Source organism: Haliotis rufescens, unplaced genomic scaffold (genome assembly GCF_023055435.1).
Source record: "Haliotis rufescens isolate VD_foot unplaced genomic scaffold, xgHalRufe1.0.p SCAF_2, whole genome shotgun sequence".
Classification (NCBI taxonomy): Eukaryota; Metazoa; Mollusca; class Gastropoda; order Lepetellida; family Haliotidae; genus Haliotis; species Haliotis rufescens.
This window is the reverse complement of record NW_025963890.1, coordinates 70,052,654-70,077,196: the sequence shown is the minus strand read 5'-3', so window position 1 is coordinate 70,077,196 and position 24,543 is coordinate 70,052,654. Positions and strand designations below refer to the sequence as shown.

General features: G+C 37.8%; 2 protein-coding genes across 2 annotated transcripts in view; one reads left to right on the top strand and one right to left on the bottom strand.

Annotated features, from left to right (window-relative positions):
* Positions 1–7,752, top strand: part of LOC124115378 (voltage-dependent calcium channel subunit alpha-2/delta-2-like) — a 40,080-nt gene extending 32,328 nt beyond the window's left edge. Inside the window, exon 22 of the mRNA XM_048400488.1 lies at positions 1,060–7,752. Coding sequence (XP_048256445.1) covers positions 1,060–1,267 — 208 coding nt within the window. The 3' untranslated portion in view covers positions 1,268–7,752. The remainder of the gene's footprint in view (positions 1–1,059) is intronic.
* On the bottom strand, positions 7,128–16,922 carry LOC125382135 (palmitoyl-protein thioesterase 1-like). The gene is made up of 10 exons (XM_048400487.1): positions 16,766–16,922; positions 16,045–16,154; positions 14,699–14,826; positions 13,582–13,652; positions 13,182–13,269; positions 12,725–12,739; positions 12,182–12,275; positions 11,860–11,958; positions 10,954–11,025; positions 7,128–9,658 (listed from the first exon to the last, which is right to left on the bottom strand). Exons 1-10 carry the CDS (start codon positions 16,860–16,862, stop codon positions 9,533–9,535), a joined length of 900 nt encoding a protein of 299 aa, XP_048256444.1. The 5' UTR covers positions 16,863–16,922; the 3' UTR covers positions 7,128–9,532.
* Between the last annotated feature and the right edge of the window lie 7,621 nt (positions 16,923–24,543).

Here is a 24,543-nt window from a genome sequence, read left to right as displayed (position 1 = left end):
CATCCATCTGTCCATCATTAACATGTACATTCTCCTGTGAAACCACAAACTGAAACTTTGCAAGGGTGATCCCAGCTGTTGCATCTGAATAGTAATCAAAAGTTCATGAGTACTAATAATATGACATACCGTATTTGACGTAATAAGCGCCCCGCTCTAATAAGCACCCACGGCGATATTTGTTCATATATTGGCTAGTGAACAATCGCTATTAGCACCCCTTTCGATTGGGCAAAGTTCACAAGACTTATATATTCGTGTATAATACGTATGTTATATGCATTCTTAATTATGGGAAAATAAATTCTGGAAAAATATATCTGTCGTATATAAACATTTCAGGATGTCAGCATAAACCACGAAATTTACGATCTTTCAACTCTGTTGTTTTTAACCAAAATAATATTCTGATAAGAGCCCCCTATTTCTAATTTTGAGAGCGGCCTGGGCGCTTATTATGTCGAATACGGTAGTTGACATAGTTGTACATATTGAAGCTTATTTTGGCACATCCTTGTTTGCCCCTTTTGTGATGTTTATTGTGATCTAGTGGAAATGGGGGCATGGGGGGCCCCAGTCGTCTAAGGCACAATAATTCACTGTGCAGAGTTGCATCCCTTGGACACTCCAGAAACCTACAATCGTTGTTCGGATCCGGGTTCGCCCTGATTATATTCCCAGGTTTTTTCAAAAGTGGTAAACAGCATTAGAAGTTGGCACTAGTCCTATAGTCCTTGCCAAACTGTCCAGTAGTTAAGGTATCCTAAAGACTCGTAAAAATTTGCCCTTCCTAGGGCTTTTGCTACGTGTTATCATTATGAAGACTAGTTGGCTAAGATTGTTAGTTTCTGTAGCTGAGTAAACATGTGATACACGCATCGCTTCCGGTTTTCCTCCAACACTAAGTTGACATGCTGTGATATAACCGGAATACTGTTCAAGGCGGCATTAAAGCCTCACTCACTCACTCACTCATACTAATGGAAATATTCCAGAAACATTCAGGCAAGCTTTTGAATCTTGTGGCTCTATTTTTCTATGATGTCACTTCTTTTACAGCATTGTTAACTCTGGAGCCTATCGTATCGTGAACGGCACATGTGCCCATGAAGAGACGACCCACAGTACCCTGGCAGAGGAGGACAAGTGCCCCGCCCTCCGTGACCTGCCCCTCAAATGCCAGTACACCACAGCTTCCAGTCTAACAGCATCGCTATTCCTCATTCTTGGTGCTCTTGTGCTCTCCCTACAAGCCTTTAACTGGTAGTACAGCACTCCGTCAAGGTGATTCCAATATTAGGAACTGTCACATTTTCAGTTACCGTGTAACATGGTGCAACAGGCATGAATGTAAGTGAGTCTCTGTTTTCGAGGAACAGTGATCTCTTGTAAGTCACTAGTCCCTGCAATGATGTAAATACGGTATGCATTTCTGAAATTGTGTCATTTCACTAGTCATAGTGATACTTTATCATTAAATATCGAGCAGTGATGCTTACCAGTGTTTCTAAAGTAGAAGTAAATGAAAGGGTAATCCCATAATAAGCATCATGTTAATTTGAAAATAGCCTTGGAGAACTAATTTCATCATGATCCTAAACTCTGTTATGTACTGTGAGAATAATAGTGTAGAATACTCAGCCAATAATGTGATAAGGCCACTCTGTATGATACTCTCGATGTCCTACTTGTATTACTTAGTATGATCTCTAATGTTTGAAAGTCACTGGATTTATGTTATCCTGGTGTCTGTAATTGCTGTGACTGTTCAGCTTCAGAGACATGTATGACAAGGATTTATGTAGAAATTATGCTCTTGCATTGAGCTCAGTATCCAGTTGTACTTCTGACTTTTTGTAAATATTTCACATTTTACAAAATATGTGCAATATTCAGTCCAATATCATTGCATGTTAGCAGTTGTTTTGATTATTCATTCCACTGATTAGTCAAGTAGGAGCTGTTAGTTACAGCAAGAAATGTATATACATATCAGGTAGGCAAAGCTGATTAAAAGTCTGGACACAGCCAAGTTAGCTACAGTTGATCAGGTGGGTGTTTCATATACTCCCAGTCATGATATGGCTGAAATATTGCCAATGTGATGTTAAATTTTGACTCACTCGCTCACTTATATACTCAGGTAGGCAAAGCTGATGAAAGTTGGGTAAATTTCATGACACGCTATTAATGCTTTAACTCTTGTCCAGATCAGTATGTGTCTAATTTAGTGTGGTAATATGGTTTGAAACCTAATATTAATCTATATATTGTGCAGTCCGACTACGAGTTGATTTCCATTACTTAGACACTGTCAGAACCATTAGTCAATGTATGATGGTGACATTGCATCATTTCAGCATAAGATGTATAGTTATGTGAACTTTGGCATTGTAATTCTGTCATGTGAACTCCATACAGCACACTTCAAGGTTAAAGGGGGACGAGGCTCTCACAAATACTCATTACTTGCTAGTTTTGGGGGCATGGGTGGCTCAGTTGTCTAATATAAGGCGCCGGCAATTCGCTGTGCAGAGTTGCGTCCTTTGGACACGCCAGAAACCTTTGATCGTGAATTTGAATCCTAGTTTGCCCTGATAATGTTTCTAGGTTTGTCAGCACCATACCCGTGCTTGTAGGTTTCACCAAATTTGTAAACGTCTAAGACCTGCATCACTTCGGATTTTTCTCCTACATCAAGCTGACATGCCATTAAATAACTGGAATACTGTTCAAAGCGGTGTAAAACCTAACTCACTCTCTTACTCTTGCAAGACTCCTGATTGTGATTCTTGGTTTGTCATCCTCGTACTGGAGCTCTTGTGTTTCACCCAAGTGGTAAGTGTCTAAGACCTGCATATGACACGATCCTTCCATAAAGTGGTATGCTTGTCGTAAGAGGCGACTAACAGGATTGGATGGTCAGGCTCGCTGACTTGGTTGATGCATGTCATCGGTCCCGATTGCGTGGATCAACGCTCATGATGTCAATCACTGGCTTGTCTGGTCCAGACTCGATTAATGACAGACTGCCATTATATAGCTGGAATATTGTTGAGTGGGGCGTTTAACAACAAACAAATCTACCGTGTCTACTGTTGTATCTAATTCTGTCTACTGTTGAATGTAGTTGTCTAGTGATGTGCGGCGTTAAACAACAAACAAACAAACAAACAAAAAACAAAGTGGTGTTTTCCCTCACTCACTTGATGTTTTATTTCAATCAAGCTGTTACTACAAGACAAATTACAGAGACAAGTTTTCCAACTGCGCCACACACTAACGCGACTCATGGCACGAAGCAAGCAGCCACAGGCCTTGTCTGTCTTTAATATTCATCACTTTCCATGTACATAGATGATAGATAGTTACTGTGGTGACCATTCCCGAGAGCAATATACAATCACAACAATCATTCCAGATGTAATGTTTTGATACATGACCGTGTCGTTTAGTGTGAGAAGTTCATTATACACATTCCTTATATATCTGCTTGGTCCTAGTGTTTGCTCCACTGCTTATCCTCTGTGATATTAGTGTCAGATGTTTCAGGATAAAGTAGCCATATGTCTCTGGTTGAATATGATTCCTGTTTAGTATAAGGAACGTATATTTGCTGTATTCATTTCATTCTTTTGTGAAAGTCTTGCATGGCAAAATGGAAAGCTTGGAATAATGTCTTATACCAAATTATTCCACACAATATTGCACGAAAGGGTGATATTAAACAAGGAACTGTCTACTCATTGTTTGAAATTAAGGAGCCCCACAGTAATTGAACCTAGGGACCTACTAAATCTTTACCTTTTGGTCATGACAAGGACTTCTTGACTCTCAAGCTTAATTTCGTATCTACTGATGCATCGTTTTTAGTGCAAGGAAAATTGCTTCAAAGCAAATCTCGGAAATCATCAAAATCAGTCATTTAGAAAATAGATAGAGATTGCATAATTTCTAAAACATTGTTTATTGTATTATTGTATTATGAAGTATGAAGTATGGGACTTACACATTGATCAATACTCAAAATACCGAGGTATTTGTAAAACAAGTCAGTGGCAGACGAAACTCTATGTGATTTCATCTACATATGGTTGTAGTGGTGCACTAGGACCTCTTTTAAAAGACTAAAACAGACACAGTGTGTGCTGAACTTGGTGGGCCTCTGGTAGGATTTGTACGAGTAAGAGCTTCCAATGAAGTGGAATGTTTTATACTACAAATGATACTGTTATTAATTAATCTTGAATTAAATCAGGTGCTCAGTTTGCAAGCATCCAATCTCTACTCAGTGAATTTGCTGAACATGTGGTATTTAACATATGGAAATAGCATACAGTTCAATGGGCGTGTCCTGAACTCTTCTGTACTGATAGTTGAATGTAATGTTGGTTTGAGGGTTTTAAGTTTCATTGATTATGAATATGAGCTTTTGGGATAGAGAGAGCATAGGACTAGTGGCAGGTATCACAAACTGATTGCCTGGTGCATCCAGAAAAGAGAGAGAGTTGTAGGCACACTTTAACAGAGACATTAGTACATGGCGAAATGTCACCTTTTTTAGTTTTATGCGAAGTTTTTGCACTCATTCAACTCTCACACAAGGTTCAAGAAATCTTTAATCTAAATATTGACCTCTCTACAGTCTTTGTCACATATATCGTCTATCAATAATCAGCTAATACACGTTTCAGCTTGTGGTGAGAAGGAACAATTACTTTGTTTGGATGATAGATAAAATGCTAATAATATAAACCATGCTGTGAGACATGCCAATAATGATTACTGTTGTTATTTATTAAATTACTCATTTTATCTCAGATATTTGTAATTGCCTCAATTTGGGGTTGGCATGGTTACTAGTTTTTAACCAATTTATGTTTTATCACAGAGGGCTTGGCTGTGAGTTAGTGATAACATGTTGAGGTTGTGCATTTTCTTGTCAGTATTATTGCTGTTACCAAATCAAACTGAATAGTTATAGAGCTCAAGGTCACAATTAGCTGCTCGTCCGCCATACTGAGTGTTTTCATTTTTCCATTATTGAAGGCTGCAACATAATAAATGGTTCTCAGGCATTGACTCCTTAGATTTTGGCACCAGGTTACTTCTTTTTATTATCAAGTGTGAAATAGTTTGCTCCTGGATAAGACTTTCTTTTCCAGGTCCGGACCAATTTACTGTCTGGCTTTACAATGGGTCATGAACATTGTGGCCATGGACCCTAAATATAGATATTTAACGGACTCTCCATCCAAAAGAGCGAGTAAGGGGAGTAACCATTGCAAACTACCGTGCGGTATAGACTGGTGGTCCCCTGCCTCTGTTGCCCACGCTACACGAGCATGAGGGCAGGTGACCTGTCCAGCGCACAGCAGAGATCATGAGTGGTGGGCACAGCAGCCTCGAGTCCATCTTAGTGTCCAACTCCAAGGTGTTGCAAGGGGTTATGTTGCATTGTTGTTCCAGGATAGTTTTCACCTAAATAATGAATCAAACAGCATTTGTATTTATTAATCTTTTTGTAACTCCTGAAAAATTGATGGAGGGCCTATCTATAAAACCCGAAAATAATTTGGTATAGCTCAGCTTTCATGAACAGTGTTGATACTAGTGAGTACTGGCAGAGAACCATGCATCATGTTTTGGCCAATAATGGTCAATATGTAATCATTTCAAATTTATCTTTTGACGCATACCTGCACTCTCAATATAGGTCTGTTGTAATTGTTGTTTAACAACGAAGTGTGTATTCTTGTGATGTTACCATGGTTACATTGTAGTACAGTGCTCGTTGCCATGGGTTAGTACATTTCTCATTACTGCTGTGTAGTAAAGTGCTCATTCACAAACTTTTGTACCCTGTTAATGTCATAGATATTGCTGTGATCTATCTGCGTGTCTTTATACAACGAAACCAGCTTCATGTAAAGAACCAAGATTTTTGTTCAAATTGTTGTGAAAAGCTTCCTGCCAAGTGTTAGTCAATTTGTTAGAATCACACACAATTCATCAAGGACCACTTTCCAAAGTTCCTTAAACCTCACAGAAATCATGTATCTCAAATCTTTGTTAACTATTTGTACATATTTGATAGATATTTGCATTGAGTTTTAGAATGGCTCAATATGAAGATCAAGGGTGAATTCATACACCGAAACTTTCATGCACTGCGATACATGATACATACAGACTTGTATCGTGGTACATGACAATAGAAAATGATGTGTTGTTTACTTATGAAAAAGTAATCCTGTTTAAATAGGTATAAATGATAGCTTGAGAGGCCACCCACATCCTACAGATCAGCTGTTTGAGATAATTTTGCTTCCCCGTTACTTTTTGTGATGAACAGTGAACACAGAAGGAACAGTCTTTCGCCATTTTTCACTCATCTGCAATACAGGAGTACGCCTATTCATGTCCTTCGTGTTGATATTCTGGCTTATTCAGATGTGTATCATATTGATTGTATTCAAATAAAAGTGAAAACAATTTGAATTACTTGAGTGTAGAAATTATTTTTTTTACAAAAGTGTTTGTGATAATTTTAGTGATGTTTACTTAATACCCAAAGCATGTCTATATATCCAGCATAGTGCCATGTGCTAGAAAGGTGTGTCAGAGAAAAAGAGCAATAAATAGTTAGGATTTTCTCAATACAGATATGAAGCAGCCTGTTATTCATGATATATGTAGTATGTAATACAAGATTGATGTATGTCGCTTACAGTTCCAAATTCAATTTAGCGCAGTTAAATCTACAGGTATCCTAGCTATAAATTTGAAAACACAGTATGTTTATCTCCTAATTCACTCACTCACTCACTGTTAGTACATGTTACCTAAAACAATATCCATTTGTTCCGGTACTGTTCAAAAACCCACCATGACCTAGTGGGGTTTTGCAGATACATGGTGCATTTCATTAAGGCACTGCAGGTTGTAGAGAAGTAGGATGAATAGTACTCATTTTATAAGTGTCAAGTTATGATCAGGAACCTTTTTGGCGCATGGGATATGCATAATTTAGGAAATGAGGACAATGTTTACAAATCATTTTCAAAGTTATCAGTGTTATGTTATGTGTTCCTATGAATCAGAATTAGACTTTTTTCATTTCAACACTTGTGCATATCACCATGTCCAATATTTGCAAGTGAATGTAAAAAGACTTTTCAACGACTTCACCATTTTCCATTTCCAGGGGGCCAGAGAGGGCCCTTATTGCACCTCGTCCTTTGACTTGGAGCATAATACCATGATCATATTGTGGGTTTCTAGTCAAACTTAGCAGTCACAGTGTTGTTTCAGAAAAAAGCACAACTTTGTCTAGTGACCACCATGTATTTAATCTATTGTTGATGATCTCATAGAACACTAACGTGGACATTTTGCCAGATTTCTTGTGTGCACAAGCAACTTATTTTTCTTCTTGAAAACTTCTTCCACTACACACTGGAATTTGTTTTTGTTACTGTGTGGAGATTTAGATGTATATACATTTTACAAGTTTATTCCATTGTTTTTATACATATTGAAGTTGCACTCATATTTGTGATGTCTTCAAATTTGGTTTGTCTACACTTTTTTGTATATGTAAGATTGTTTTCAGTCGTGTTGATTTTTTGTTTTGGCTTTTTTAGTTGAATGTACTTATATTTTACATTGTTAATAAAGTTTTGAAATGATTCACGTTCTAGACACATGATCAAAATTTATTTATCAAGTTAATAAAAGTATGTCACAATAGTCTTTGTTGCTTTTGTTCCTTATTTAGATTTCAGGGAAGGTGTCTTGATATGCTACATCTGTAGTACACACTTGCTATAACTTTCAGTGTCCACTAGTATTTTTTAGATGATCCTTCTTATGTGTCTGAGGTAAACAATTAACAATCCTCTTCAGCTGTATCACAGGATATTAACGACTAGGCTATTTCAAACTGAAGATACAATTAAATAATTTGCTGTGACAAACTCGGAATGTTGATACCAGCACACACAAGAAAGAAGTGAGATTTTCCGACCTCACACATGCGCATAAGTTGGGAGCAAGACGCTATTAGTTGCACAACTAATTATGGATAGTTGATAGTTTAGAGAACTACTGTTGAAAGTCTGAAGAAATTATTGTGTGATAACGGTCAAAATACTGGATTCATGACAGATGTAACAGAGGTTTTGAATTCGTATTATCTTTGTATGACATCTGTGGCACACACAAGCTAAAACAAACTATCAGTGTTCATCTGATACTTGTGAGATGATCCTTCTAACGTCAGCGTGTGTACTCCAAATGTCGTGGCACTAATTGAGCTGACCTTGTGGAAATGGACTGCTTCAACAATCCCGTTACCATAAAATGACATACAAAGTCTTTTAGTGAAATAATTTACTTCATGTAAGTTATTGAAACAACATAGATCAATATGTGAAGATAAAAAAAACAGCAACTAAAAAATATATTAAGTGAGCAGAACATAGATCATAAATTTTAGTACATATTTTATGCAACCAAAATAAATATACACAAAACATATCGTCTTTTTATCAATAGAATACAAAAGCAATATGAAATAGCTGCTTCATTTTGTAGCTTTTATTGCAGGTTAGGTCCTGAACTTACGAGATTAAGAAATTAAATACAACAAATTGGCAAGCATGATAATTTAAGCAGTATGCAAATTCTCTATTTATGAAGAAACTTGCAAGATACATTACTGGTACCGTATTATTGAAGTCTTATGGGGGAAGGGCCAAATACTTTATCAAGATTCAAGGGTCGCACCACGAGTTAAATCACATGAAGCAAGAATGTCTATCTGCCTTTACCATTGAAAATGTACATACAACTAAACATACAGGGTTTACATAAACATAGTAATTTGTTTCACCAAGAATAGGCATCTTGTTGCTGTTTTATGCCATGTCAATATTTGTATAAAATATTATGTACACCTTTATCAAATATTTACCCTTTAATGTACAAACAGGTAAAGGTAGAATACCATCTGTTAAATGTTGTGTAAAAAAACAATTGATATGAAGAAATACATATATTTACATGAGCATTTACAGCAATATTTATGTCTGCTCTATGGTATTGTAAAGAAGTAGTTTTCTACTGTAAGCATACACAATTTAAACTGTACAGTAAACATTCATGGCTAAGGTAATACTGGAATGCTGTTAAATAAATGTACAGTAACATAATTTTCAAAGATGAATTGCAAAATTTAGAAAAGGTTGGTTGTAAATTATTCTTAAAGGAAATATGTTTCCAACATATTATTTTCGTACCATTGATAAACCTTATTTTGACCAAGTATTTTTCCTTCTAAATCCTCGTTCCCTTCTTCATAATTAACATAATCACAGCTGACGTCAGTATTGTAATCATCTGTGGCAAGATGAGACCGAGAACGTACTCACTGTCAGACATTGTACTGTGTCATTAATGAGTTTTATGGGGGTCTCAGTTTAACCAAAATCAGTGTTTAGAGTATCAGCAACATGAGTAGAGGGGAAGCTTAGACGAGGAATTTCTCGAGGATGCTGTTGATAAACCAGGTGTCGGTGAAATGAAGATGGTCTGAATCCGATGACAGGAAGGTGATGCGTCCACTCTCGTACAGCGTCTTCAGTCCAAGGTAGTCCTATGAGACAAAGATGATTGTAAAGTTTTGACATTGTTCTAGAATTAGACAGTGAGAATTTGTTGTTACAGTCACAGATATTATATATATTTTATTTCAAGTCGTCTGTAGTGTGAGACAGAGTGCTGATGTTGGTTAATAGTGATGATCTGATTATACAGATTCTGAAAGGGTCAAAATATAACATCCTCTTCAATGACAGCCCTAATCGCTTTCTTAGTTAACAAAAAATATTTTACGATCAGTCATAATATTTGTTTAATGTCACACTCAATATTATTGCAATATGATGATAGCAAAAATAAGAAAACAATCAAGTCTGGACCAGACAATGCAGTAATTGACAGTAAGCACTATTGTGAAACGATGACATGCAATCAACCAAGTCACTGAGCGTGCTCACCCAATCCTATTAGTTGCCTCTAATTCTTACTCTGAAACCCCAAGGGTGTAGACTTAATGACTCAAAATGGTGTATAACTGATAGATAATATTCTTGTTAGAAACACTAAAAGGTAATTGGTCAATGGTAATTTGTTTTCCAATCAAACATTTCAATTCCTGTCTGTATGGGTTCAAGGCTTTAGTAAAATTCTTGAAAATCAGGTGGAGCATACCACATCGCCAGCATGGGATGCTATTTTTTTTGCTTTGAACCTGGATTAGAAAATTTACAGACCCAGAGGTAAATCTCTGTCAAAATGAGTCATCCTTTATTTCTATGTCGTATCTAACAGTAGTATCTAAGGGCCCCCTTATTTAATCAATAGCATGTTAAAGTTCATTTTTATCATGAAACTTTGTTAACCTGACTGACTAGCAATATATTTTTGCATGGTGGACTTCAAAACAAAAACCAGGCAGATGTGTAGGACTAACTGTATCAGTCACAGAGTGAGTGAGGTAGTGTATAATGCTGCAGTCAGCAATATTTCACCTATATCACGGCACCTGGTAACTTCCATACTTTAACACTGGATTACGAGAGTTGTGGCTCTGTGGAACAGGACCCAGGCCTGATAAACCAGTGGTTGAAAGCATGGCCAATGCCCCAGATCGTTAGGTCACTAATATTCCAGCTATGTGATGGCAGACGGTAAATAATCAAGTCTGGACCTGACAATCCAGTGATTGACATCATGAGCATCAATCGATGGAAATGGAATATTATGACATGCATCAACCAAGTCAGCCAGCATGGGTTGCTGAAGACCAATTTTAATCTGGATCTTCATGGGGAATCCAACAGGTTCTAAATTGTAGGAAAACCAGTATGTGTAATCTGCTATACTCACATTTTTGTAGAGGTCGCTCTGTGTCATGTTGTACAGCTGGGTAGTCTGCCCGCGGGCGTAGAACCCAAACCACTGAATGACAAAAGTGACCAGGTTTTTAATGAAAGCATGTTAACATGACAGTTGCACCAGTTGTTTGTTCAGTCTGCAACATCGAGAACATACTAAGGATAAATCATGACCAGACGAATGAATCCACACATCTGCATAATTAGTCTGTCATACAGACCCTGAAACAAATATATCCACTACAGCCCCATCTTCTCGAGGCAAGAGTGTCCACTAGCCCATATCAAAGCCTAGTTTCAAGGCCACTTTTTCTTGGCCTCTTGTAATGAAAACGCGATATCCAATCAGATCACTGTTTATATCTTGTTTAGCTCATAAAGATGGCAACTACCATAGGCAATGACGTAGTCGATCACAATTTCATCCCCGACACAAAAACATAGGCAATCGTTTGTATGTGTGTGTGTGTGTGTGTGTGTGTGTGTTTAAAAGATGAAAAAGACATATTCGTGTCAACAAAGACAGGCAGCGGTAAAACAATTTAATCAAAGGTGTACCAATCATGGATGTTGATTTTGTGAAACGTTCTGATTGGACTATCGATATATGCAATAGTCCAATCATATTTAGCACAGGAGAGTGGGCTTGATGTGGCAAGGGTGGAAACAAGACTTTGATATAAAGGCAAGTGGACGCTCTTGTTTCGAGAAGATGATACAGCCACTACAAGTCTTATAGTAGGCATCAGTTTGGAGTTGACCACTACATTATTCCTATCAATAAAATCTATCCTTAAAATGATTAATATTATCAGGTAAAGAATGTTAGCCGTCAATTATTATTTATAGTAGTGTTAATGATGATGATGTTTTTATTGTTATTGTTGTTGTTGCTGACCTCGCTCTCCTTGGGCTGCACCATGGTGTCCTGCAGGAACATCACCAGCACCATGTTCTTCAGCTTCAGCAGGTTCTCCTTGTACGTCATGTTCTTGGTCTGCAATAACGGAGAGACTAAGCAGAGGCAACTCAGGTCTAGATAACATTGATTTTTGTTTCACATTTTGTACATTATATCTATTTTATGGAGTATCTGAAGTTTTAAAAGAAACATGTTTTTATCAGCGCGCGCACGCACACACACACACACACACACACACACACACACACACACACACGATCAACAAAACGATCAGATGTCCAGTGCCAATGCTCCTTACTGTTCGCTCCTGGTTGATGTCGGCGAGGAAGACGCTCTTGGCTCGGTACTCCTCCTCATTGAGTGGGTCGTGCCAGTACTCTGCTTGCACCAGACTAAGGGGAGACAATTATGCCATGTGAACTGCTGGGATAGTTCGAAACAGTACTGCCAAATTATTGCAATAGTTGTGCCAAGATTTTAACAGTATTTGAGTACTCCTAGATTATCCTGTGTTTATATCTCCATTCTATTTTGATAAATACCCTGGAGTCATACACCACCACAACTTCACTTGGGAGTCCAGTTAGAATAACACAATGATACAAAGAATGTCAAAGTCGCGTGTACTTGGTGTGTCTTGTTTTGCTGAAACTTTTGAGCAGTGCCAGTATACCTAGAACATACTCAAGGTGATTCTGAGATTCGAACCCATCATCACACGTTTCTGACACGCCAAAGGGATGCAACTCCTGAGACAACATTATAAGAATACTAGAGACTATCTTATTTTATTTCTGTTTCATGACTTGCTACAGGCATAATGTTGACCCGTTGTACTTACTTGTCCTGCACAAATCTGAAACAGTCAATAATACCAATAAATAAACATGACTGATAATAATGTTGCCATAATATTCCCTTAACAGAATTATCACCTTAACATGGAATACCTTTTTTTATATATTAAAATGTGCATAAAACATAATCAAGTTTTTTTAATAATTACACGTAATGATGCTAATACTTGACTTTCCTTTGTTGGTTATGAACCTTTAAACAGGGTTGGAAAGTATTTCTTTTCAAATGTGCAGCTGATTGTATTTTAATACAGCAAATTACGTACATAACAAACACACTTAGAATGAACTGATGGATTTATTTTTTCTTTGGTCCCATCCATAAGCTGATCTGACATGCACATGCAGCTTTATATACTCGTATCCTCATGCATATACCATGCAGACTTATATCTGTTACATATATTATACTGGTTCAGAAACACAAGTCCGGATACTCACGAAACATAGGCTCCTAAGTTGAGCATCTTCCGGACCAGGTTACAGATGGTGGCGTTGTTCCCTGGGCACTTGGGGAAGCCATACACACCTGTGAGAAAATAGATTCATATCTGCAACTTTTATCCATTCAATTTTTCTAGAAAATTGCAAAAATTAAATACAGTACCGTATATTGCTGTGTATAAGGAGACTTTTTCGTACCTAGGGGGCTGTTTCGTAGTTAGGGGGCTTTCGAGGGGGGTCGTCTTATACACAGGGTTGAAGAATTTTGATGTTTTTTTCCCCAACACAAAGACATTACTGTGATTAAATTAAACCTCATTTATATAAAATGACACCAATATCTTGTTTTGTCGTTGGTAATGATTGTTTGGGGTATTGACAACTTTGCTGTCGTTACCTTGGTGTTGTCCTCCAACCGAGACGAGGTTGAGCATGGGAGGAGTCGGACATTTCTGTGCGATGGCCCTCCTGAATGGACAAGGAAAGACATTTTTACCATTGTAAACGTCAGTAGACACTACAGAGAACTAGCTAGAGTCTTTTTGTTCTGTGTTGTTAAACGCCGCACTCAGCAATATTCCAGCTATATGATGGTGGTCTGTATAAAATCGAGTATACTGTATACTATCCAGTGACTGACATCATTAGCATTTGGAATATGGTGAGTGAGTGAGTGAGTGAGTGAGTGAGTGAGTGAGTGAGTGAGTGAGTGAGTGAGTGAGTGAGTGAGTGAGTGAGTGACCGTCTCTAAAGATGCTGGAAAATAATTAGTTTGGGCTGGGCAAACCAGTTGATTGCCTAAGAAACGATCCATGTTGATGCTGTACAGGGAGTTGAGTGAGACTCAATCAGCAAGGTTACGGACATCCGATCCTCAATTTTACAACGGATATGAGTTAGTGGGTTACCATTCTTTCCTGAATTCCCCACAAGTGCACAGAACTATAAAAACATTTCAAGATGACAGGCTATCTCTGAGAAGAATAAAGAAGTTATCCTCTATATGTCCAGGGCTTGCATTTCAGTAACCTTCACAACACCCCTGGATCCATTCTCAAATTACCTGCCCTTGATTTTCTTCGTTCCTGACCAATCAAACGTTGAGATTAGGAAAAAGGAAACTGGTAAGGGAGGTAACATGAAGACCATCAAACAGAATTCAGAGGGCTTTCTTTTGCATGTCAGTCAGTTTTTCAATGTTGAATTTCTTGAAAAAAATCGTTATCAATGGGACTGGCCGGCATGTTGTTGATATCGCCCTCCCAACATTGAGTCGCATTCTGATTGATCCGTTGGACTGAGTCGCATAGCAAATCAAAATGGCTCATGAAAATCAAGGGCGGGTAATTGAAATCGCGAGAACCACAGGAATGGATCTAGGGGTTTGTGTAGGTTTACTGGAATGCGAGCCTTGGATATATATAGATACAAAGAGAGACAGAGACAGGTACACAGATGACAGTGTGACAGAAAGAGACAAACGCTGAGACACAGACTCTGAGAGTTCCACTCACAAGAACTGTCCTCCCTGGGAGAATCCAATAGCATTGTAGCCATTAGCCAGCTTCTTGTCCGCAGCCAACTGCTGGCAGACCATGGCAATCTGCTTGTTGACATTCATTAAGAACCCATTCTCCGTGTCCTGTAACCATAGTAACAAGCAAATATCTTTACAATTCCTTCAATAACAGTAACATATGGTAACTGATTCATAATATTTATAATTTCCATGTTTATTGATAAATAATATGAGAACAACATTTTTCACACAACAAATCTAAAGAAACATGTAACTAATTACTGAATTATTTTTTTCATGAGTAACCAAGCACTTAACATGCTTATGAAAAAAATTGATTAAGATATTTGTTTATTTCTGTCAATCATTATTATTTTATCATTTTTTTTTAAATTCTACTTTTTTATGTTTACAATCTCCATGTGTAAAAGCACTGAAGTCACTCAATAAAAACCAAACCACTGGACCCACTGGCCAATGTGATCTGCTATGACAATGGAAAGTGTACATTTAAAATCAAAGCATGGTTCATACAAAACTGGAACCACCACATTTTACCTCTGAGCAATGATCACACTTTTCAAGGCAATGATCATACATTTCAAGTCAAATTCAAATTCAAGGTTTTGCCTAGGCTGTTCGAACCTTGTGAAGATAGGATTGCCTTTGTGCTAAAATTGCTTTGTGCAAGTGGGCCTTAGACAATTATCTTGCTGCTTCATAAATGTGAACAACCCTTGAAGATCCAGGGTAGAATAGGTCTCCAGCAACCCATGCTTTCAGTAAAAGGCTACTATACTTGTCATAAGTGGCATTAACAGGATTGAGTGGTCAGGCTCATTGTCTTGGTTGATGCATGGTTTGGTTTGGTTTGTTGTTTAACGCTGCACTCAGCAATATTCCAGCTATATGACGGTGGTCTGTAAATAATCAAGTCTGGACCAGACAATCCAGGGATTGATTTCATGAGTGGTTGATGCATTTCATCATATCCCAATTGTTTGGATCAATGTTCATGATGTAAATCACTGTAATATCTGGTCCAAACTTAATTATTTACAGACTGTTGTCATATAGCTTGAATATTGCTGAGTGCTGCATTAAACAAAAAACAAACAAACAATTAGAGTGTGGGCAATATTCCAGCTATATCACAGCTGTCTGTAAATAGTCTAGGCCAACAGGTGACACCAACAGGAAATGATGACACACAATAAGCCATGTCACACAGCTTGACCCCTGCTTCAAAACTAGTCACCTGTTATAAACAGCAAAAGTGTGCAGGGGGCCAATTCTAAACCCAGATCCCACTTCTACAAACACATCTGATCGAGTCCTCACCTCTGCAACATTGCTGCCTATTTCCAGGGACTTGACATACACGCCATTGATGTTGTTCTCAATCAGTGACTTTATGCTGCCCATACTCAGTGGGTTACAGCAACTGTCCCCTGGAGAGAAAAAACTAGCCAGTACTTTTCACCATAGTATATTTACACTTACATTGATAAGACTTTGAGGACTACAGGTAACATTTGCATGTGAACAAATAAAATACAACTTACTTACTCGCTCAAACTTTATTGATCAAGATTATCAAAATTATGACATAATCAGAGACCATATATATCTGACATAATGTATTGTGTGAGCCCAATACAGTCAAAATGCCAAAGCAACCATGGTAACAGTAGATTTTGATTTACCACTTTGGCAACACCCTGGGGCACAGCTATGGTGCTAATAAACAATTAACATAGAAACGTAATCAGGGATTCGAACCCATGATCATAAGGGACGCAACTCTGCATAGCGCATCGCCACGTCCAACACGACTGGGCCACAGCAGACACCAGTCCGATTTTTGTGAATGAGTCAGCCAGTATTTGCTTGTGAACAAGACTCGATGTCAACGATTGACTAGTTCCAAGAGATCCATGCGAACTGAGTTGTTGGGCGTCTTCCTTGTATCCTGGGTATCCTTCTGCATCAAGTACATTTTTGAATAATTTTGTTAGCGTCATAAACAGAAACGTCTCCCAAGTGACAAAACTGTTCTTACCCATTCCATGCCATATCACAACAGGCGTCTGTGCTGCACAGGAACCAAAAATTACCAAAGCAGCGAGCCAAAGCATTGTGTTTCGATGCACCACCATTTTGGAGTCATATGACCATTCATAGGGACCAATTCTTTATAGTTATTATGTAGTTCTTATACGTGTAAGAGTCAAACTTAAAGGTGACATCCAAACCAGTGTAATAATATTTACAATAATTTCCAACAATAATCATTGAAACTCCCGTTCAATGATCCAGGTGAAACGGAAAGAACAAAACTCCATCTGATACAACAAACGATTTCTCCCTCGAACCCGGAAATCCGCAAGGGAGAGCACTGTAGTGTGTGTGTAGTGCTTTCGCAGGAGATTAGAACAGCAGACACTGCTAATCGATTCGCCTAACGCACAGAGGAATCTTTTTCTCGGGATGTCTTCCTTGACAGCAAACATGTGTTTGAGGTGTGTTGCTCTTGCTTCACGGCGAACAACTTTTCGGAAATTCGCACGGATACAAATGCTAACAGTGCCCAAAGTGACCGTTTCTCTTCCGATGTTGGCTCACAGCGGTTATACTCCAAGGTTCTATGATCACCAGACGGCACGGGATCTAATTTATTCTTTAAATCAAGATCAAAGAAACATTCTTCTCAGTGAGATAACACAGTTCGAAGAAGAAAGAGTCAAAACTCTAGGTAAAGTATATTGATATTTCCTCTAGTTACTATTCAACACTGCAAATGAAGGTGACACTGACAATTGTTTTTTCTGCCAAATACCCTTCAGGTCTTTAGAAAATATATGTATTGAAAAAAATATGTATGATAGTTGTATAAAAAATGAACGAATGGTACCTTTTCAATTGTGGTGATCGTAAACTTTATATGTCTCTTGTATTCTCAAAGAATTGGATAAAAACAGTGCTCTTTCAGAATCTGTTTGCTACTCAATCTATAGCATCCTTTAAAAACAATATATATTTTTTAAATATTTTTATGAAAAATTATGTATTCATGATACATATTAACGTATTATGTATACATAATACACAATACTTATTTACGATTCTTATGTTAGTTGTGTTAGGGTAGGTATCCCCCAACTCCATCGTTAGCCCTTGGACCCTTAAATGAAAATAGTGGCAAACACTTTCTGTGGCAGCTCCCATAAAACTGTATCATGTATGTTTGCATTGCAGTTAAAAAACTATCCCATTTTATCAATTGGAATACAAAATTATTTAGCCAGGTACCCAATGTAGGTCTCAAGAGTTGGGTACAAAATATTTGATGAATACTGAAGTTGACAGAAGCGTTATCTTTGCTCAAACCTATACAAGTCAGAGTGCATGGTCTGAAAGAAATGCGAACATTAGTGACTTTTAGTGTAATCGCAGAAGGTTATTGTTATTGTCATTAGACTATATATGACGTGACTAACCATTTCTAACCACAGGTCCTGGTAGTCTTGTACCAGCCCTACTACTATTGTAGCTGGCATAATTGAACTGACACCAAAATTGTAATAAGTCAAAGGGAATTTACAACATTTAGATGTGTTCAAGAATATAAGTACATGTGTTCCCACAGATTTACTTGAACTATGTTAAGATCAGGGAAACACATGTTAGCATCAACACTCAAGATTGAAGATTGCTGCTTATCATGCTAATCAAGTACTTTGGATAAGAAATTATTTTTGTTAACTTATCAAGTACATAAACTTGGATATCTGAGGTTAAGGATATGTTTTTCCATTTATGCTGAACTTTGTATAAGAAATAATACATATTTAATCAGATAAACTCGCAATTAGATCAAGGGGTTAATGAAAAAGTCTAACACTTTTGTCATGTTCCTTGTGATTTTTAGTATTAATTTGAATGCATGGCTTCAAACCTACATGTGATCAGCCCATTTAAATGTATGCATGTGTACTTTCTAGTTTCTTCAGATTTCATCAGATTTATTAAGTAAGTTTGAAACATTAAACATCTAGCCATCATCATATCACTTCAATGGATTATTTAGGATGTCAGAAGGCCAGACTGACGGTGTGTGACGAAAAACCTTTGAGACTATTAGCCTGAACACTGACTCTTAGCATCATTTTCAGTAGATTGTTGTGCTATTATCTGGACTATTACAAGACAGAGCATACTTTGACGAGACTTGAACTTAGGACATGTGGCCATTTTGCAGACTGGACAGAGCACTCCTAAGATTAGAAGGGTGGTCCTAATCATGCTTATTAGCACTGAGGTGCTGACTTCGAGGCTGAGTGAGTACAGTAGCACTACAGCTCCTTGTTATCACGGTTATCTCCCAAAACCCCTACATCCCATTTCCCCTACAACCCAGTTTCCCTACAATTAGTTAAAAAAACACGCGGCATTTACCTGTCTGGCATTATGAACTCACCTAAAGGAGAGATTAAGGTCTGGAGTAGAGGTAGTAGAAATGAAAGGGATAGAGCTTTAGGGGATTAGGGGACTTAAAGGAAAGTTAAAAAAAATAAAATTTATGTAAGTGTAATGAAAGATGCCTGTATGATAAGACAATTTTTAGAAATTACAAAAAACAATAGGAAGAAACAATTATTACACTGAGAAACTGAGATGAGACGATTTACAGTTGAGATGAAAAATGAACATTTTGTTATAATGTATTATGAATTTTGAAAAATGAACCTTTTATTATAATGTATTATGAATTTTGAATAATATCGTAATCGTAATTAAATATTTATCTCAATCTATTCGAGTTTCTTGGGTTGTTCCATTGTATGAAATAGGTAACAGACTAGGGATTAGCAGTGCCATGGACCGTGAACTTTGTTGTCTTAAGCTGTAGGGGAAATGGGATGTAGGGGTTTTGGGAGGTTACCGTTATCACAGATGATGAGAAGGTTATGTAAGAATGCTAACGAGACTGATGCACAGGTGTGATGTATATTGTTAGTGGTAGGAGTACTACTGTCAGTGGTAAAAGTCTGTGTTTATGATTAATTGTGTTTTGCTGAAGCATTAGAACCATGCCTTGCTTTCATTATGGAGTTTGAGTGTGTGGCTTTGTGGGAATGTTTTTGATTGTTTTATTCCCTTTTGCATTAATCATGATGAATACCTATTACTGACATTGTCTTGTTTAGTTCAGCCTTATCTTTTTCTTTTGATTCAACTTCAACTTCGGTGAATTACCCGTTTAAGTCCATTTTGACCAAGTTTTTGACAGTGTAACATGCCGTAAAAACCTTTGACCAAGTTTTTGACGGAACTTTGATGCAATAGAAACCGATCCTATTTCTCGTCAAACTTTGCTCAAAGTTTGATAACGTTGATTTAATTTAGCCAATCAGACTCCAAAGAACATTTACCCCTTTTCAACCGGAAGTGCATCAAGTGAAGTCAAAATGAGTCAACTATTTTGGACTGACGAGATGTTGGAAGAATTAATTGACTTGTTTCAACAACGAGCAGCCATTCTCAGGACCAAATATGCCTTTGCCTACCCCGACACCGTGTTCTCAACATGGCAATACACAAACTACATATGACAATAGCAAACAATTCTTCGTCAGTAGCATCCACCCTGGCAAGATAATGTGACAGATGCAACAAAGTAAAGTTTTCTTTGACCAAGTTTTTGATAGTGTAACAGGGCTTTAATGAATATCACATTTAATTGATAATTGTTTGAACACAACTTTGCCTTGCTTCTAAAACTATTATTTGTTGTTAAATTGATAATAAGTCTTTGTATACAGTGAAATTAAAATACATATATTTTTTAATTATTGACCATGATAAATGTCAGGGGTGTAATCAATAGTACTACTGTATGAAGTGTAGTTGCATGGTGTGGCATAAATTGAACATTTGAAACAGCTATAATGTGATCTGATTGGAACTAAATAACGACCAATGGGACTATTTGATCAAATTCTCTTTAAGGAATGACCAGTAGAAACTTGGTGATGGATGTTGATGACTGGGTAGGGTACCAGGCTGCTTCACACATTGTATGTATGTTGGGAACTAAACCCAGACCTTCAGTGTGAAGAGCAAACGGGTTATCCCCTACACCGCTGTCTGTACTGAGTATGATATGGCCTGGGGCCTGCTCCACAAAGTAATTGTAGCACTACGACTGTTGTAAGTCTATGTTAAAGTATAGGAGTTACGATCGTCTTTGTGCTACGATTGCTTTGTGGAACAGTGCCCTGGTCAAGGAGGTATTACAACTGACTGATTGGGAGGGAGTGTTTCTTTTTTTTCTTTTATATCTTTAGTAGGTTACCAAGCTATGAAAACAAACTTTATTTTCATGTACAATGTCATCCCTTTTGGCCACATTCTCTGCAGCTCGAAGTACGAAGAGAGACAGGTCCGAGGTCACAGTTACCTTGGGAATCCAACTATGAATGGCATTGTGTGTGCAAAAAGTTGGAATTTTGTGCAAAAACATTTTTGTTGTAAAGTTGTTCCTTAATTGCTTAAAAATAACAAACATAGAAGGGTGTGATTAAGTTTAGGGTCAGATGGATCATGAGAAATGAGAAATCTGTTTTAACAAGCCTAAAGCAGTGATCGATGTGGAGATTCCTGCCAATTGTCAACACTGCATTACCCAAGCAATTCCAGCAGTAATGAAATTACCCACCAGATGTGTCAGCCCCTGGATATTTCATTTGGGTAATCAGAGTAAAAATGCCCTCAAGACATATGCCACACCATGTTCATGACAATGATAGCTCACTTATTTAGCTTTAAACTCAATACCCATGGGCAGCGACATAGGATCTTGTTCTGCCTGTTGTGCATGCTTCATTTCTATCTCAGTGGAGTTGATTGGTGTGCACTTAATCTGCCGGGGCACAATTCTACTGAATGTAATAACTATGTTTACTACTGCAGTGAACAGTGATTGCTTGAACTGATCCCGCAATTCATTAAATTAAATATATTGCTTACTGGAGGTAATCAATAAAAAAACATATAGCTAGGGAATGAGAATGGATCTGTTCAAGGCTTTTTACAAATAAGGCTGACATGCACCAAGTGTATCTTCAGATGAAAAGCTTATGAACCAGACAAGAAACTGGTTGCACCCATAGCTGCTTACGGGGTTGGAAATGTTGCTGTGTTGTTATTATCAGGTCAACTGTTTGTTGGAATGGTTGAAAAATTACTTGAATTGATTGATTTCTGTTATTCAGGGAAGAAATTATTATTATTATTATTATTATTATTATTATTATTATTATTATTAAAATGATGATTATTATTATGATAATGATGATGATGATGATAATAACAATAATGATGATGATGATGATGAAATAATAATTATTATAATCGTGATGATGTTGATGAAATAATGATAATGATGATGATCACCATCATCATCTAAAAGAACTAGAATCTGTACTTTACAAAGAAAGTATCATCATCATCCTCCTCCTCCTCCTCCTCCTCCTCATCATCATCATCATCATCATCATCATTGTCCCTTTCATAATACATCATCATCATCATCATCATCATCATTGTCCCTTTCATAATACATCATCATCATCATCATCATCATTGTCCCTTTCATAATACATCATCATCATCATCATCATCATCATCGTCCCTTTCAAGGCTTTCATAATACACCTAAAAGCCAATCACCAAGCTATTGATCATGGTACTTCCTACACCGAAACTCTAGACATTTACACAGTGGTATTTCTGGAACAGACATGTTTTTAATCTTGACTGAAAACAGCTCAGTGATTATGTGATGGTGAGAGTAGATTGCTCCCCAGAAAAGACGATGTTAAAGAGAAACTTTCATGTACTGACACCAGGGAACAACAACACATGCTGTCACGTCGGCAAGAAATCTAGTTGCTGTGATCTTACATCTATATTTAGCAACTTGGGATAGGAATTAGATTTACACTGTTGTCTTTGAATATTGATTATTGAACCACATTGGGAAGTCGCTAATTGCAGAGCTGGAGGGCAAGAGTGAAAGGAAGCAACACAATAATCTTCCAGCAGCAGTGTGTCGCTGTCCACTAGGGCTGGGGCAAGTCCTAATTAACTACCCGGGTACCCAACTCTCTATAACCCTACCCTACCCACTGTAGGTCTCAAGGGATGGGTAGAAAGTGTCCGATTGGGGGACTTGTTTGACCATAGCCCTGGCAAAATGAATTATAGAAACACGTATAAAACAATTTGATCATGCATTCACTGAAGTTAACTGAAGATGAATTACGTTTTATCTTTATTGAAACATATAAAGTCAGAAGGAATGTGTGCATAGTCAAAAAGAAATGTGAACATTTGTCACTTATAGTGAAACCATAGAGTTCTAGATAATTTTTGCCATTAAACAATATAATCACATGTCCAACCACGGGTCCAGGAAGTCCTGTGGGTTCTCGGGTCCTACTCAGTGTCCACCCTACCAGAGTACCCGAGTTACCTGTCCCAGTCCAGTCTTTGAAAGTCAAGGGGTTCTTGTCATAACCCAAATGTTAAAGATTGAGTTTTCCCTTGATGCAGTTACTATGGCAACAAACCTCAAGAAGCCCAGGATCCTGCTAATTTTGAACACTGGTTTTCCGTGACCATGCCTTCCTGATGAGTGCGGTGTTGCATATTACGCAGTAAGGTCAAGGGGTGCTGAACCTCACCACATTGTAAAAGTGGTTCCTAGATAAAGCTCTTATAGCTTAGCAGGAATGCGCCAGGATTCCTTGATTTCCAACACTGACTGACATGTGGCCATTTATTGCATAAACATTATGTGAATGTAGCCGGGCACGGTGTCATCCCACAGATGACATCTGTACCTAGTCAGCTTGCTGACAGGATTGACCTCTTTGGTCATGTGGACAAAGCATCTGACCTCAGATGAGAAAGTCCATGGTTCGATTCCCATCACAGGACTCAGAACTTTTATGGTCGCTATTTAGCGCCCAGCTTGGAGCAGACACGTTCATAATACATTTTAGTGAAATAAGTCTTAGTACCCTTCTAGGTGGCTCCTGATTGAGGAGTATGTAGCAGGGTGTGGCATTCTCCAGTAGATGACATCCAAACCTTGTCAGCTTGCTGATGGGGTTAACATCTTTGGTCATTGGCATGATTGGGACAAGGGTTCTTACCTCGGATCAGAAGGTCCATGGTTCGAATCTCATCACAGGACTCTGACATTTTATGTTAATGCTGCTACACAATTATTCTTTATGATCCCTGGTTGTTCTCATGTCCAACTTCTGGGAAGGAATGACAGGACTGTGTGAACATCAGGTTATCTGCATTAGCTTGTGAAAGTGCCATTACAGGAGAGAGCGAGAGACACCTCCCAAATCAGACTCTTTAGACTCAAATTTTCGAAAATAACAGATTACAGAAATTGAAAGTGGTATCGATTGATGCCAATGGATGGATAAGAAAGAAGGAGGACTAGTGTATTGCACAGGTGTGAACAATCACTTGATCAAGACTTGATCAATAAGATCTGCTCTGTGGGGGAAAGGTCACAACTGACCATTGCATGCATTTTAGTGATGTTATTCTGCTGGAAGTTGTCATTTACACTATGTGTAGGTGGGCACGAGTGTTATCATCTTGAAAGACAAAATGTGGACCAGCATGGCGTGGTACATCATGTGGTTGCCGAGCATGTACATTAGTTGCATGCAGCTGATTTCTAATCATCTGCTTAGTAATTTAACTCTGGTGGCCTGGCTGGCACAAGAGAACAGCAATCTGACTTAC

Coding starts and splice junctions, on each gene's coding strand:
- LOC125382135 (XM_048400487.1), bottom strand. CDS start 16,862: ATGGTGGTGCATCGAAACACAATGCTTTGGCTCGCTGCTTTGGTAATT. Junction 13,270..13,581: donor GGTTGGAGGACAACACCAAG/GTAACGACAGCA, acceptor ATTTTCTCACAG/GTGTGTATGGCTTCCCCAAG. Junction 9,659..10,953: donor AGAGCGACCTCTACAAAAAT/GTGAGTATAGCA, acceptor TTTGTCTCATAG/GACTACCTTGGACTGAAGAC.